Genomic DNA, 13,655 nt, shown 5'->3' on the forward strand with positions numbered 1-13,655 from the left:
CACCATCTGCAGTGATTTTGGAGCCTATTTTCCATTAAGAGGTGCTATATCATCAACCTATAAATGGATCTATTATTGGTAGTCTTAAGTGAATTAAACATATATTTTTAAAATATGTTGGTTTTAATTTCTAATATGATAAATATCAACAAATATTACATAAACAAAGGTTGTTTATGATCTTCAATAATTGCTAAGAATAATAAGGCATTCACAAATCAAAAGATGTAAAAACTGTCCATTTATGATAATAACTATTTTAACAACCACTTTAAGGAGTATCTGTTTTTATACTATGCTAGATACTTCGAACTTTGGAGATAAAAGGCAACATCACTGCTCTCAACGAATTTCTAATTTCATAGGGAGAGTAATTCTCAATTACTATAATTTTACTGTAAAGAAAAAAACCCTTAATTTTAAGTTTCTTACAGGCATGTCTTTTATGTCTTGATGTCTCCAATGGCAACTAATGGAGTATACAGCACACAATAAAGCCTAAATACTTAATAAATCTGTATAGCATGCATTTGATTGATGCATCAGAAAGTCATATATCATGCCATGCAATTAGGAAATATGCATTTCCTAAACATTTTTACTGGAGAAGGCAATGGCACCCCACTCCAGTATTCTTGCCTAGAGAATCCCAGGGATGGAGGAGCCTGGTGGGGTGCCGTCTATGGGGTTGCACAGAGTCGGACACGACTGAAGCGACTTAGCAAACATTTTTACATAGATTTCTGACACCAATTGTTCATTATGGTGAAAAATGCACTACCATTCTTAGTTAACAGACAGCATTAGCACTGGAAAAATCCTGAAGTTATAACTACAATGCAGCCCTTTGCTTGTGACTTAAACTTCTGAAGTAAAATTTATTTTAGATCATATCATGGTTTTTAAGATAAATCTATTTTTCTAGATTTTTACAGCAGGTAGTCTAGACAATAGGATAAGGGAGGAAATAGTAGCTTAGTTCAAAAATCTAAACAGTCTTATGAACAAGAGATGCCCTTGTGCCGTTTCCACAGCTTCAGAAGGCAGAACCAGAAAGTGGGCAACGTAAAGAAGAGAAAGAAAGATTCCTTACGTGTATGTGTGTGTGTGTGGTGTGTGTGTGTGTGTGGTGTGTGTGTGTGTGTGAATAAATATAGAAGCAGAGGTAGTGTAATTAACAATAGAAATGATGCTAAAGGTCAGAGGTCAGACTAAAGAGGTTCTCAAGAATTTTTCTGCTCTAACCCAAAGGAGAGAACATTTCCCAAATGAACAAACTGGTAGAAGCTGAAACCTAGGGTGCACACGGGTGGGGAGTGGGTGGCAAACACGTACCCAATCCAGTTTGAGAAGCAGTGGGCAAGACACTACAAGGCACTTTTAATTCTGTGATTACTGAGCTTTTAAAAGGAAGGATTCGGGCAAACTCCTGAGGAGCACTTCCTAAATAGGAGGAGTATTTTCCACATCCTTATTTTTGGACATAGCTCTACCAGCAACTGAGAGTGAGCACTGAGCACAGAACACAAAGGATAGGATTACACGCAAGTGCCCGGTTCTATTGGAGAAGGCAATGGCACCCCACTCGAGTACTCTTGCCTGGAAAATCCCATGGACGGAGGAGCCTGGTAGGCTGCAGTCCATGGGGTCATGAAGAGTCGGACACGACTGAGCAACTTCACTGTCACTTTTCAGTTTCATGCACTGGAGAAGGAAATGGCAACCCACTCCAGTGTTCTTGCCTGGACAATCCCAGAGTTGGGGGAGCCTTGGTGGGCTGCCATCTATGGGGTAGCACAGAGTCAGACACGACTGAAGCAACTTAACAACAGCAGCAGCAGCCCCCTTCTATAATCACATCATGTCTCAACCAAGCAAATGGTGTTCTGACTGGCTTTTCAGCTTTGCTGATCATTTTCCTGGATTTCTAACCCACTAACTCATTCCCTGGCCCTTCTATAAAAATGTTTCTAATTACTGATTTGGAAAAGCAGTATGAGAGCAACCCTAACCTGACTCAACTGGAAAGCGGCAATTGAGAACTAGAACCAATGCACTTGAAACATTTGTTTCATTTTCCCTTCTGCATATTCATCACCTCGAATGTCAGGCAAATTCAATCTTAGCCTACATGACATAACGTTGTTTTGTGAATATTTTCCCCAGAATGTCTATGAATTCTGCTAGCGCAAGCGACTATTATTATGAAGGCAAAGTGCCTTAGCAGGCTTATTTCATCACAGAATGGGTATGAAATTCAGGCTTTAGGGCTATTCCTCTATGAATTCCAGTATCTGAATCCTTGTTAGGCCCTCTAGCAGGGGTTCACCAGTTCTTTCCAAAAGTTTGGCTCTGAATTAAATGTGGGTACACATTTGAAAACTGCACACTATGTATGAGTAACATACACTTATTTTACATTTTTTATATCACGTACAAGCTGTGGCAACATCTGGTGTTTTGCAAACTTGGCCACATCCAGCCGCATTTCCTTTTCCAAATGTGTCCTCTGACGTGTGAGGGTTGTATTTCAACATGAATTTTATACCGTCTCTCTTTAGGACAGCATTTGTGATATCAAAGACACATTGCACCTAAACTTTGTATTTGCCCTCTCTGAATGGAAAACTTAAACTTGCCAATTAATAAACTAAGAACAGACATAAAGCTAAAGAGAGCAGATTAATGGGGCTGTCTTACTTTTCTATAGCTTGACTTAGTAGGAAACCACCTCTTGACACATTCTGCAGCAAAATATCTTGCTGAGAATTACACCATCTGGGCGAAGAGAAAACACCACCACAATCAACTGACTCGATCCCAACTGGGTCAGCTATGCGTCTTTTCCTCGGAAAGAGTGCACATACGCCCACGGACAACTGGGTCATATATTTTCTCGTGGTTGGAGGGTATCTTAAAGACACACGATTAAGAAACTAAGGCGATGAGAATGTGCTGTAACTTAAAATCGTCTGACTTAAAACATAAATAACAATCTGAGTAGACTCTGCATCTAAATCCTAGGTTTTCATAACCCTGAGCAAATAACCACTGTTGGAAAGTCTAGGCTGTTTGTCCACCCCCACACACGTGCTCACAATTAGAACATGGCCTTGGCTGGCTATGCTAGGCTTTGTCTCTGCCCTTAGACAAAATACATAAAACCTTCTTCAGCCTGGGCCACTCCATCTTCCTGGCCAGTCTGTTCACTTGTAGAGCTCCTTCAGCTGGTTCACAGGTCCCACCCAGCTCTGGAGCCATTTCCTTGGATTTCAACACCCCTCCTGGCTCAGCCCTTTCCCTCCAAAACACACTTCCAGCATTGCTAGTACTTAACTGGACTCCAACTTCTTCTCACCCTTGGAAATTTATCCACTGTTTGCTGGACTCTCGTCTTTTCCCAGACATTGCGAGGCTCCGGCCCGGCCTTCCTCATTTAGGCTCAGCCCTGCTCTGGAAAAATCCATTCCATGACAGGCTGCTCCACTTGGACTGAAAATGCCTGGGGCTCTCTAGCCCTACTTTTCTCCCACAGTCGCTACAAAGGCACCAGGTCCCTTGACTCTAGCTGTTTGTTCTACTTCTTAGAAATAGTATACTTCAGTACTTAAGAGCAAAGACCCTGGAACAAGCCTCCCTGAGTTCAAATCATAGCTCCTCTATTACCAAATTAACCTTGTTGAACCTCAATTTCATTTCCTCACCTATTCAAATCAGGGTAACGCTATTATCTATTTCATAAATTCAAATTACAGCCTCTGCCCTAAGGAGGCAGGAGTCTAACAGAGATTCCTGAGGCTAAACCAAGGAGCTGAGAAGTGGCAGGTCCAAAGTTCAAAGCCTTGTAACTCTATGTGTGTGCTCTTTTCAGATATATCATGCTAAATCCTTTTATAACCATCCTTGCTTTTTTCTTAACAATAACAAAAATGATTATCTCCTTTTCACCATATTGGTTATAAAATTTCAAACTAAGCTATTTACTGAATTAACTGAGTTATAACAAGGAAACGGAGTCCTTAGTTACCCACAACTATTAACCTAGCAAAGTAGCTAAAACTGGCAATTCTAGTAGATGTTTGAACCTCCAACTGTGCCAGTCTCCAAAGGAATGACTTGGATTCTTAGACTCTACACTCAGTTTTCAAGTTAACATGAACTACAGTAAAAATACATGGGGTAGGGTCCTGGGCCGACTGGGCAACTTGGTAAAAAGAGAAGGTAGAAAGAGAAGGTAGCAGCAAAGACAGGGGAGAGAAAGTGAACGGAAGTCCCAAAGATGATGCTGTTTAGATCTGAGACCAGCAGTCAGATTTTCTAGGAGAGACAATGCCCCATGTCCAAGCAATGAGAAATCCACATTTGTGGTAAGCAGGGGAGTCTGGGTGAGAGGGGCAAGAAGGGGAGGGTAAGGACCTATACCGTCTATTTATGTGAAAGTCTACATTGCTGAAGGAACAACAGCAGGACTTAGAATCCAGATAAAGTGTTCACCGAGACACAGAGTGGACATTGGAAAATGCCACACAGACTCCAGGCAATTCTACCAGCCAGTTGCGTCCAAAGTGTTATTAATGTGAAAATTTTTTAAGATCTTGATTTTCAGTGCAGCAAGTTGGTAGCCTGGCTCTGAATGTAGGAAACATGGGCTTGGCCCTGGAGGTTCTTTCCACTTGTCAGCTGGAAAGAAGAGGATGGAGTATTCACTACAAAATGACATCTTATGAGAACGACTATAACATGCACAAAATGGATGTGCAAATTACAACCGTCAAGCCTGATTTAGACTACCTGTGCAACTGTGATAGAGGAAAATGACCTCCCAGTGAACGTACGTCATGCTCAGCAAAAAACGAAACCACCAACCATGTAAATATTCCTCATTTCAAGAAAGGTAACAAAAAAAAATTGACAGACCAGAAGGGCAATATTCATTTCTTCTAAAATGGCCAATCTACGTGAAGCTATCTTTTTGGTTACCTTGGTCACAGCTTTTGGAGAAAAGGTCACTGCGTCCACCACAGTGATGAGGTCGCCTGGGAGGAGGCGATCAAAGTACTTCATGCAGACGTCATAGGTGTGCAGCCACTCTTGGGGGGATGCCGGGACTTGTTTAACGAGGTGAGGGTCTCCAGTCCAGAACAGCTTCTGTAACCAGATGGTGTACAGAGAGCTTGGGGAAAGCATGCGGCCATCCTTTCCAGGGATTTTGGGAACAAGTTTGGAAATGGATAAGATATTCTGACTTGAAAGGATTGGCTCCAATGCCTCAAGGGGATTCATATTTTCATCAGTCAGCTTTTTGTAATCAAGACCTATTGGAAAGGCAAGAAAAAAAGAGAGTAGTTCATTCCAACATAAACATACAGGAACTTTCAAACCCACACAGGGCCTCTCTGCATGGCTGAATGAAAAGATTCAGTTCCAACAGACAGCTTCGTTTGTCACTGAGTTAAAACTGAAAATCTGAGTTCCAATCCCTGCCTGCAGCTTGGCCAAATGTGCAGCCCTGAACAGGTCACTCTGAGTCCCAGCATCCTCATGCGTACCCTGGACCTGGCAACATGTCCTCACTTCCTCACTGTCCCATAGCATCTACATCCTCTTCTAACGGTGCTCTCACCAAACTGCACCATGTTCATTTGTCATCCAACTGACATCTCATCAACTACCTAATGGCAGGGATTGAAACTCACTCCTTTTCCTCTGTGTCTGGTCCAGGGTCGAATTCAGTTACTCAGTAAACCTCTGATAAACTGAAGTAAATTCTCACAATTGTTAGGAATAGCAGATGAATACCTTATGAATTATAAAGGTTTCCCAGGTGGCTTAGATGGTAAAGAATCTGCCTACAATGCAGGAGACCCGGGTTCAGTAAATTATAAAATTTCATACAGACTTGAGAGATTTTAATATAGTTAACTTCTTTTCTTTCCCCCCTCCCCCGCCTTTTTCTTTTCCCATCTTTAATTGCATACCTTCTGGTTAACCTCTTAATTATGAGCATAAAGACGAACAGACACCATTCTACAGATTTCCACCATTCATTAAAGACTCTAAAGCTCTTATTTTAAAGGCTTCATACATTCCTTAAACAGATAGGTTCCACTGAAGTAAAATTCTGCCAAACGGCCTATTTTAAAGTGTCTCAACCTTGTCATTTATACAGATAAAATATAAACAATGAGAGTAGGGGGAAAAAAAGACCTCAGAAACTTTGGATTTGAATACCAGGCCTTCTGTAAGTCACTGTGTGACCTAACTTTCTTTCTTTTTTTTTTTTTTTCCTCCCATAGTTACATGATGATTCTTTTTTTTTTTTCATTTTTTTTTTATTAAATTTTAAAATCTTTAATTCTTACATGTGTTCCCAAACATGAAACCCCCTCCCACCTCCCTCCCCATAACATCTCTGTGGGTGATCCCCATGCACCAGCCCCAAGCATGCTGTATCCTGCGTCAGACATAGACTGGCGATTCAATTCTTACATGATAGTATACATTATAGAATGCCATTCTCCCAAATCATCCCGCCCTCTCCCTCTCTCTCTGAGTCCAAAAGTCCGTTATACACAGCTGTGTCTTTTTTCCTGTCTTGCATACAGGGTCGTCATTGCCATCTTTCTCTAGTACTTAAGTCTCTCAACAGTAAGTAAAGGAGCTGGAGAGATGGTAACTAAAGTCAATTAGCATCAAAATACTGTGTTTTCACAGTCATGCCAGCCACTGTGCAGGAACACGATCATGTACCAAAAATGAAGTCCGAGACTGAATTTAAAGAATGAATTCAGGCAGGAAGATGATCATCTTACCTGATGCCACTACCTTAAATTTCTTCAGTAGCCGAACATGGGTTTCCGGTTGAATGGCGTACTTCCCAAGATCTGCACAGCCACAGCTCTCCAGCAGAGTGAAATAGTACAGCAGCCTTTCGTGGTCAAAGCCACCGATTGTAGGGTAAATATACTTGACCATATGTTTGTGAAAGCCTTCAGGGTCGGTCTTCAATGTCTCAAAGAGATGAAGGGACTGGGCGCGGTTTTCAATTTCTCCTGTGGACAAACTGAAATTAAGAAACAAATTGTGTTAAGATTGGTAAGATTTGGTTCCTTTTTTTTTTTTTTTAAAGTGCCCTTTTCTCCTGGAGAAGGCCATGGCACCCCACTCCAGTACTTTTGCCAGGGACGGGGAAGCCTGGTGGGCTTCCATCTATGGGGTCGCACAGAGTTGGACACGACTCACATGACTTAGCAGCAGCAGCAGCAGCAGCAGCTCTTTTTTTGGAAACCTAGTAAGAAAGGCTACTTCTCACAAATTCCTTCTTGCTGCCTAATCAAAGACAGTAGTACCACTTGTCTCTGGCACAGGTGCAGGTCATTTCCATTTCGAATGGTACTATAGGATTTTCACATTATCTCATGTGGGTCTAAAGTGACCCTAGAAAGTCGTATCATTCCACATTTCTGCAGCAGAGAGCAGCCCAGTGTTTACTAGCTAGGAAATGAACTCAGATCTTTCACCTTCCACTATGCATTATTTATTCATGTCATAAGAAAAAAGGTAAAACTTGAGCTTCATTATAGAAATGTACACAAACTAATTATTTCAGGAATTTAGGGAAAAGGGAGGTGAAGAAAAACGCCCAACTTTCTGGTGTAAATTTTATATCCAAGAGGCTGGAACTGATATTCAGAAGACACAACCTTGATACTGTGTTCAAACAGAATAAAAATAGAAAGAAGAGATATTTGTACTTGAATTGTCTGTAGTAAAGAAGCCACTTGAATAAAGCACATATCTTAATGTTTTAATCTTGACTTAAATGTTTTTGTAATGTAATTTATTAAAAGTCATTTAATGTCAAACTGTTGAAAACAATTTTAAGGGGTTTTGTTTGGTTAATCAGTTTGTGTTAAATGGGTGATGGAGAGGGCTGAATTTTGGTATCATACTTTCCTCTGGACAGAACACAGTGCGTCCTGCCCAGTTTAATCCTGACACCACACAAAGGAAGAGCTTCAAGCTTTCTAACTGTAAGAGGTCTCCAGGCAGCCCTGGGCTCTAATGGAAACACCCAGCTTCCAGAGTTCATAGTAGCAGCAGAAAAAGAACCCGGGAGCAGAGAATGAGACCTGGAGCATGAAGTGACACCTCAAGCAGGATAAAAGTTAGGCTTTATATAGTTTAAAAGCAACTCCTCTGAAATACAACATTCTATTCATTGGAATTCCCTCTTTTAGAAAGTGCCACGACATGTTTTTGTTTTATGTAAATAAAGTTAACACACGATATACTTTAAAATCTGTACGAGGATGTGATAATACTTGGGATAATGGCAGCAATCTATAAAGTCAAAATATCAAGCAATTCCAAAATGCATTTTTAACTTTCACTTCAAGAGAAATCCTATTTTTCTATTAAGATACAATTCAAACATTTGCAAAAATATCCCTCTCTATAAAAATGTTCCTGGACTATAAAAATGCCCCACAGTTTCCTTCGATTCATTAACATGCTTTAACTGTTCACTAGTCTGCCTGTCCCACATAGACTATGTACCATTTGATGGCAAAAATGACACCACATCTTCTTTAGCTTTAGTTTCTCAGTACCAAGCACCAGGGTGTAATACGAAGGAAACACTCGACATGTGCCTTATGAATGCCAAATAGATGGGAGGATGAACAAAAACTTAGGTGTCCTCCACAGACAAGAGACCTGTGCTCAGCACCAGGGAGGGTATCAAGATTTACAACACAGAGCTCTCAGCTAGCAGTGTGAAAATCCAGTTGCATTCTAAACAATTAAATACAATGCACAATAATGGTGTGGGCTAACAAAGGACATGCAATTACATCCCAATCAAGAGGAGAACCATTTGTAGACATAGAATGGAATTGTAGCCAGAGCAGGCGAAGGAAAGGGTGGGATGAATTGAAAGAGTAGCCCTGAAATATATACATACCACATGTAAGTGGGAAACTGCCATATAACAAAAGGAGCTGAAGCCGGTGCTCTGTGACAACCCAGAGGGGTGGGAGGAAGGCGACATATGTATACTCATGACTGATTCACACTGATGTATGGCAGAAACCAACATAACACTGTAAAGCAGTTATCCTTCAATTAAAAAAGGGGGGAGAAGGCAATGGCACCCCACTCCAGTACTCTTTCCTGGAAAATCCCATGGACGGAGGAGCCTGGTAGGCTGCAGTCCATGGGGTCGCTAAAAGTCTGATATGACTGAGCGACTTCACTTTCACTTTTCACTTTCACGCACTGGAGAAGGAAATGGCAACCCACTCCAGTGTTCTTGCCTGGAGAATCCCAGGGACGGGGGAGCCTGGTGGGCTGCCGTCTATGGGGTCGCACAGAATCCGACACGACTGAAGTGACTTAGCAGCAGCAGCAAGGCCACTAAAGCTATAACTTCAGAGCAGGTAGATATCAATGACAACAGGTTTACTGAAAGAAGTGCTTGAAGTTGGTATTGTTGAAAGGAATGAAGCAGAAATAATATGAACGAAAGTATCAAGACAAGAGAGCACAAGGTCTGTATAGGAAAGAGTGCGTATAAATGGATGGCTAGCCCGAAACTCTTCTGGATCCTACAACTATTCAAAGCGTGCAAGGTCATCTCTGAAATACACAGGCAGGCCTCGTTTTACTGTACTTTGCTTTACTATACTTCACAGATACTTGATTTATTTTTTTTTTTAGACAAATGGAAGCTTGGTGGCACCCCTGCATCATACAAGACGACTGGTGTCATTTTCTCAAGAGCATTTGCTAGCTTCATGTCTCTGTGTCACATTTTGGTAATTCTCACAATATTTCAAACTTTGTCATTATTATTATATTTGTTATGGTGATCTGTGATCAGTGATCTTTGATGTGACTATTGCAATTGTTTTGGAATTTTTAAGCAATGAAATATCTTTTAATTAAGGTCTGCACGTTTTTTCAGTTCAGTTCAGTTCACTTCAGTCGCTCAGCCATGTCCGACTCTTCACGACCCCATGAATTGCAGCACGCCAGGCCTCCCTGTCCATCACCAACTCCCGAGTTCACGTCCATCGAGTCAGTGATGCCATCCAGCCATCTCATCCTCTGTCATCCCCTTCTCCTCCTGCCCCCAATCCCTCCCAGCATCAGAGTCTTTTCCAGTGAGTCAACTCTTCACATGAGGTGGCCAAAATACTGGAATTTCAGCTTTAGCATCATTCCCTCCAAAGAAATCCCAGGTTTAGATGTAATTATTTTTGCACACTTACAGACTACAATACAGTGTAAATGTAACTTTTATATGCACTGTGAAACAAAAATTCATGCACTAGCTTTATTGTGATATTGGCTTTATTGCAGTGATCTGTAATCAAACCTGCAATATCTCCAAGGTATGCCTGTATTGTATGCTGCTGTTTCTAAGTCGCTTCAGTCGTGTCCGACTCTTAGCGACCCCATGGACTTCAGCCTACCAGGCTCCTCCATCCATGGGATTTTCCAGGCAAGAGTACTGGAGTGGGGTGCCATTGCCTTCTCCACTGTACTGTATACCCAGTGGTATATGAAAGTCACAGAATTTGTGATGTTCCTTTGTAATTTGCTAAGTGAAGTCTGAAAACAATGTAGTGAAGAAGTAAATAAGAAGCTGTGTCATCCTATTAAGATGATTCATACAAAGATTTGCAAGCAGAAGAAAATGCTCAATGGAAGAGGGAAAAAAGAAAAAAAAAAACAAAAAACCCTTGCACTTGTTACACTGATAACTGTGCCAGACAAGTGGAATCTGGGTAATTACCAACTTGAAAGTAAAAGTATTAGTCACTCCATCATGTCCAACTCTTTGTGACCCCATGGACTGTAGCCTGTCAGGTTCCTCTGTCTGTGGGATTCTCCAGACAAGAATACTGCAGTGGGTTGCCATTTCCTTCTCTAGGAGATCTTCCCGACCCAGGGATTGAACCCAGACCTCCTGTGCTGCAGGCAGATTCTTTACCATCTGAGCCACCAAGCAAGCCCAATTACCAACTTCCAGATGAGAAGTGTCATTAGAGACGAGTGACCTGCCTACGACCAAGTGTCCAGATCTGTCGGGACTCTGTGTGGATGGGTCTGCTCACCTTGTCACAAAGCAGTCACCAACCCATGGAGCTCCAGCACCTGTACTGATAACCATTTCAAAAACAGGATTCTTTCTCTAACACAGACTTTCGTTCTCTCTCCCAGTGGCAAAAATCTAAGAGTTCTCCTGTCATACTTCATTCCTATCAACTGATAAACAGAGTATCTAAGAGAGACTCATTTACAAAATGGACAATGACTAAATCATAATAGCTTTAGCTCATCTATGTTTGACTTGATTCTGAAAATAGTCTCTTTCAGTCAACCTTACCTTCCCCCTTCCCACCCACCTACTCTTCTGTGCCTACAATTCAGTTTGCTCAATGTGCAATTTTCCCTAATTATCTTGTCAAGAGAGATACTGGAATATCTTTACTGACACATGATAAATATGAAAACCTCCCTCTTCAGTAAATTACAAGGTACTAAGATCTTTTATAGATGCCGGTAATCGATAATCCATCTTAACAGTTCCATCGAAAGAAGCTGTTATCTTCCCTTTGGAATAAGAAATGAAAACTCTACTTAGGAAACAATTCCAAAGAACCCACATTCAAGAAGAGTAGGAAGAAATACCATGTGGACTTTTCACTAATCAAATCAGTGGTTGCCCGTAAAAACTGTTTAAGTGCTTTTGCTAAGTTTTAGCTGTAAGGCAGCTCATTAACTTTCAGAGATTAACTACAGGAAGAAGCTAGCATTAGTTGCACTAAAGGCACAAGGAATAAATTATTGGTACTAATCCCATGATTAAGGGGTTCGGTAATGGCTTCTAGTTGTCAATCACCCAAAAATGTGATTCAAGAACAGCATGAATTGAAAGGACTTATGTTCATATAGGGAAACAAATTTATTCAAATGTATTATACTTTACTTAATCTGAGACCGAGGGATACACCATTCCATGAGTTGACTGTAAGGAGTACGCAGAAGGGGGTTGGAAGGAGAGAGGTGAGGGCTCCTGAGAGAGGCTGGAAGGAGCAAAGGGATGGGCCTGAGGTCCCCCAAAGACTAACCCCAGTGGTATGAAGATACATAAACCCACATGAAGGACCATGACCACAGGTGAACAGGCCCCCGCCACTGACTCTTTCCACTACTGTGGAAAGAGATGATTCTACCCTTTAAATCACAATTCCTCCAATGTGAGGAGGGAAACAGTCCAAGCTATTGACCACACAAATGCCTCCGAAGGAACCTGATGGCCCAGACCTGATCTGTAGTGCTGCCTGACAGCTATGTATGTGATTAAATGGGGGAAATGTGGTGAAAAAAATGATGGCCTTTTTCAGCTTTTCCAGCATGTTAGCCAAGTGCCTTTGCAAACCAAAAAATGAACTTTCACTTTGTAAGGTCACCTACGAACTTCATGAGGCTCAGTAATGAGGACCTTGGAATTGACTTCTTGTCACACTAGCACTTGGCAAGCTCCTCTGCGGAACAGTTTCTATGGACAGAGCGGTTATGTGGAAGGAAGGCCATGTGAACAGGCTTCGTCTCCTCCAGGACAAGCCTAACCCTTAAGCCTCCTCATGTCTCATAAATTGTCAACTCCAACTGGTTTATGGAGTCTCCTATTATTATCTCTCTAAAATATTTTAGAAGATATCATAGCACAGACACAGCAATAGGCATCCTTCATTAAGCACTTCTTAGCAAGTATTATGCAATCTCATTTAATTCTTATAAAGCAGGTATTTTATAATTGATATTCACATTGACCTGAAAAATAACTGTTCAAAAATCAGATCTGCAATCTTAGGTCAACAGCTGTCAGAGGGTGAGTTCAGTAAATCTGGTCTGTTTCCAGAATTAATAGCTGTTGTTGTTTAGTTGTTAAGTCATGTCTGACTCTTTTGTGGCTCCATGGAATCAGTCCACCAGGCTCCCCTGTCCATGGGATTTCCCAGGTCCCAGCCAAGAATACTGGAGAGGGTTGCCATTTCCTTCTCTGGAGGATCTTCCCAACCCAGGGACTGAACCTGCATCTCCTGCTTGGCAGGCAGATTCTTCCCCCCTGAGCCACCAGGGAAGCCCAGACTTAAAAATAGCTACTTTTTTTCACCCCTGAGCATCTACTACAACATGCCAGGTATTTTATATAAATATCTCAAAGCTTGCAGCAGTTTTGCAAGATGGAGTGAGAATACTCATTTTGCAAGGAGGAAACTCTACGAGTAGAAGGATGAAACAACTTACTCACCAAGGACACATCAGAAGGAGGTCATAGAGCTGTGGTGTGAATCCAGACCTGTAGGATTCAAGGACTGAGCACTTTTCACAAGATGAGAACAGGCCCCAAATGCATCTTTTTCATACTACATTTTGTGCCGGTATAAGGAATTTTTTTCTTTACTATTTGGGGGAAAAGTAGCCTTAAGTAACATAACACAGAAAGGAAGGTAGCAGATGTATGAAAAGAATTGCCTCCATTTGGGTAATGGTAGCATTTAGTTTGGAGAAGGCAATGGCACCCCATTCCAGCACTCTTGCCTGGAAAATCCCATGGATGGAGGAGCCTGGTGGGCTGC

At 41.5% G+C, this 13,655-nt stretch overlaps 1 protein-coding gene across 1 annotated transcript in view; it reads right to left on the reverse strand.

Annotated features, from left to right (window-relative positions):
- NBAS (NBAS subunit of NRZ tethering complex) overlaps nucleotides 1–13,655 on the reverse strand; it is a 335,202-nt gene that overhangs the window by 85,769 nt on the left and 235,778 nt on the right. The window contains exons 43-44 of the mRNA XM_068975288.1: nucleotides 6,813–7,063; nucleotides 4,981–5,315 (exon numbers count right to left, since the gene is read on the reverse strand). Of these exons, the coding sequence (XP_068831389.1) occupies nucleotides 4,981–5,315; nucleotides 6,813–7,063 (586 nt within the window). The remainder of the gene's footprint in view (nucleotides 1–4,980; nucleotides 5,316–6,812; nucleotides 7,064–13,655) is intronic.

Source organism: Capricornis sumatraensis, chromosome 1 (genome assembly GCF_032405125.1).
Source record: "Capricornis sumatraensis isolate serow.1 chromosome 1, serow.2, whole genome shotgun sequence".
NCBI classification, from domain to species: Eukaryota; Metazoa; Chordata; class Mammalia; order Artiodactyla; family Bovidae; genus Capricornis; species Capricornis sumatraensis.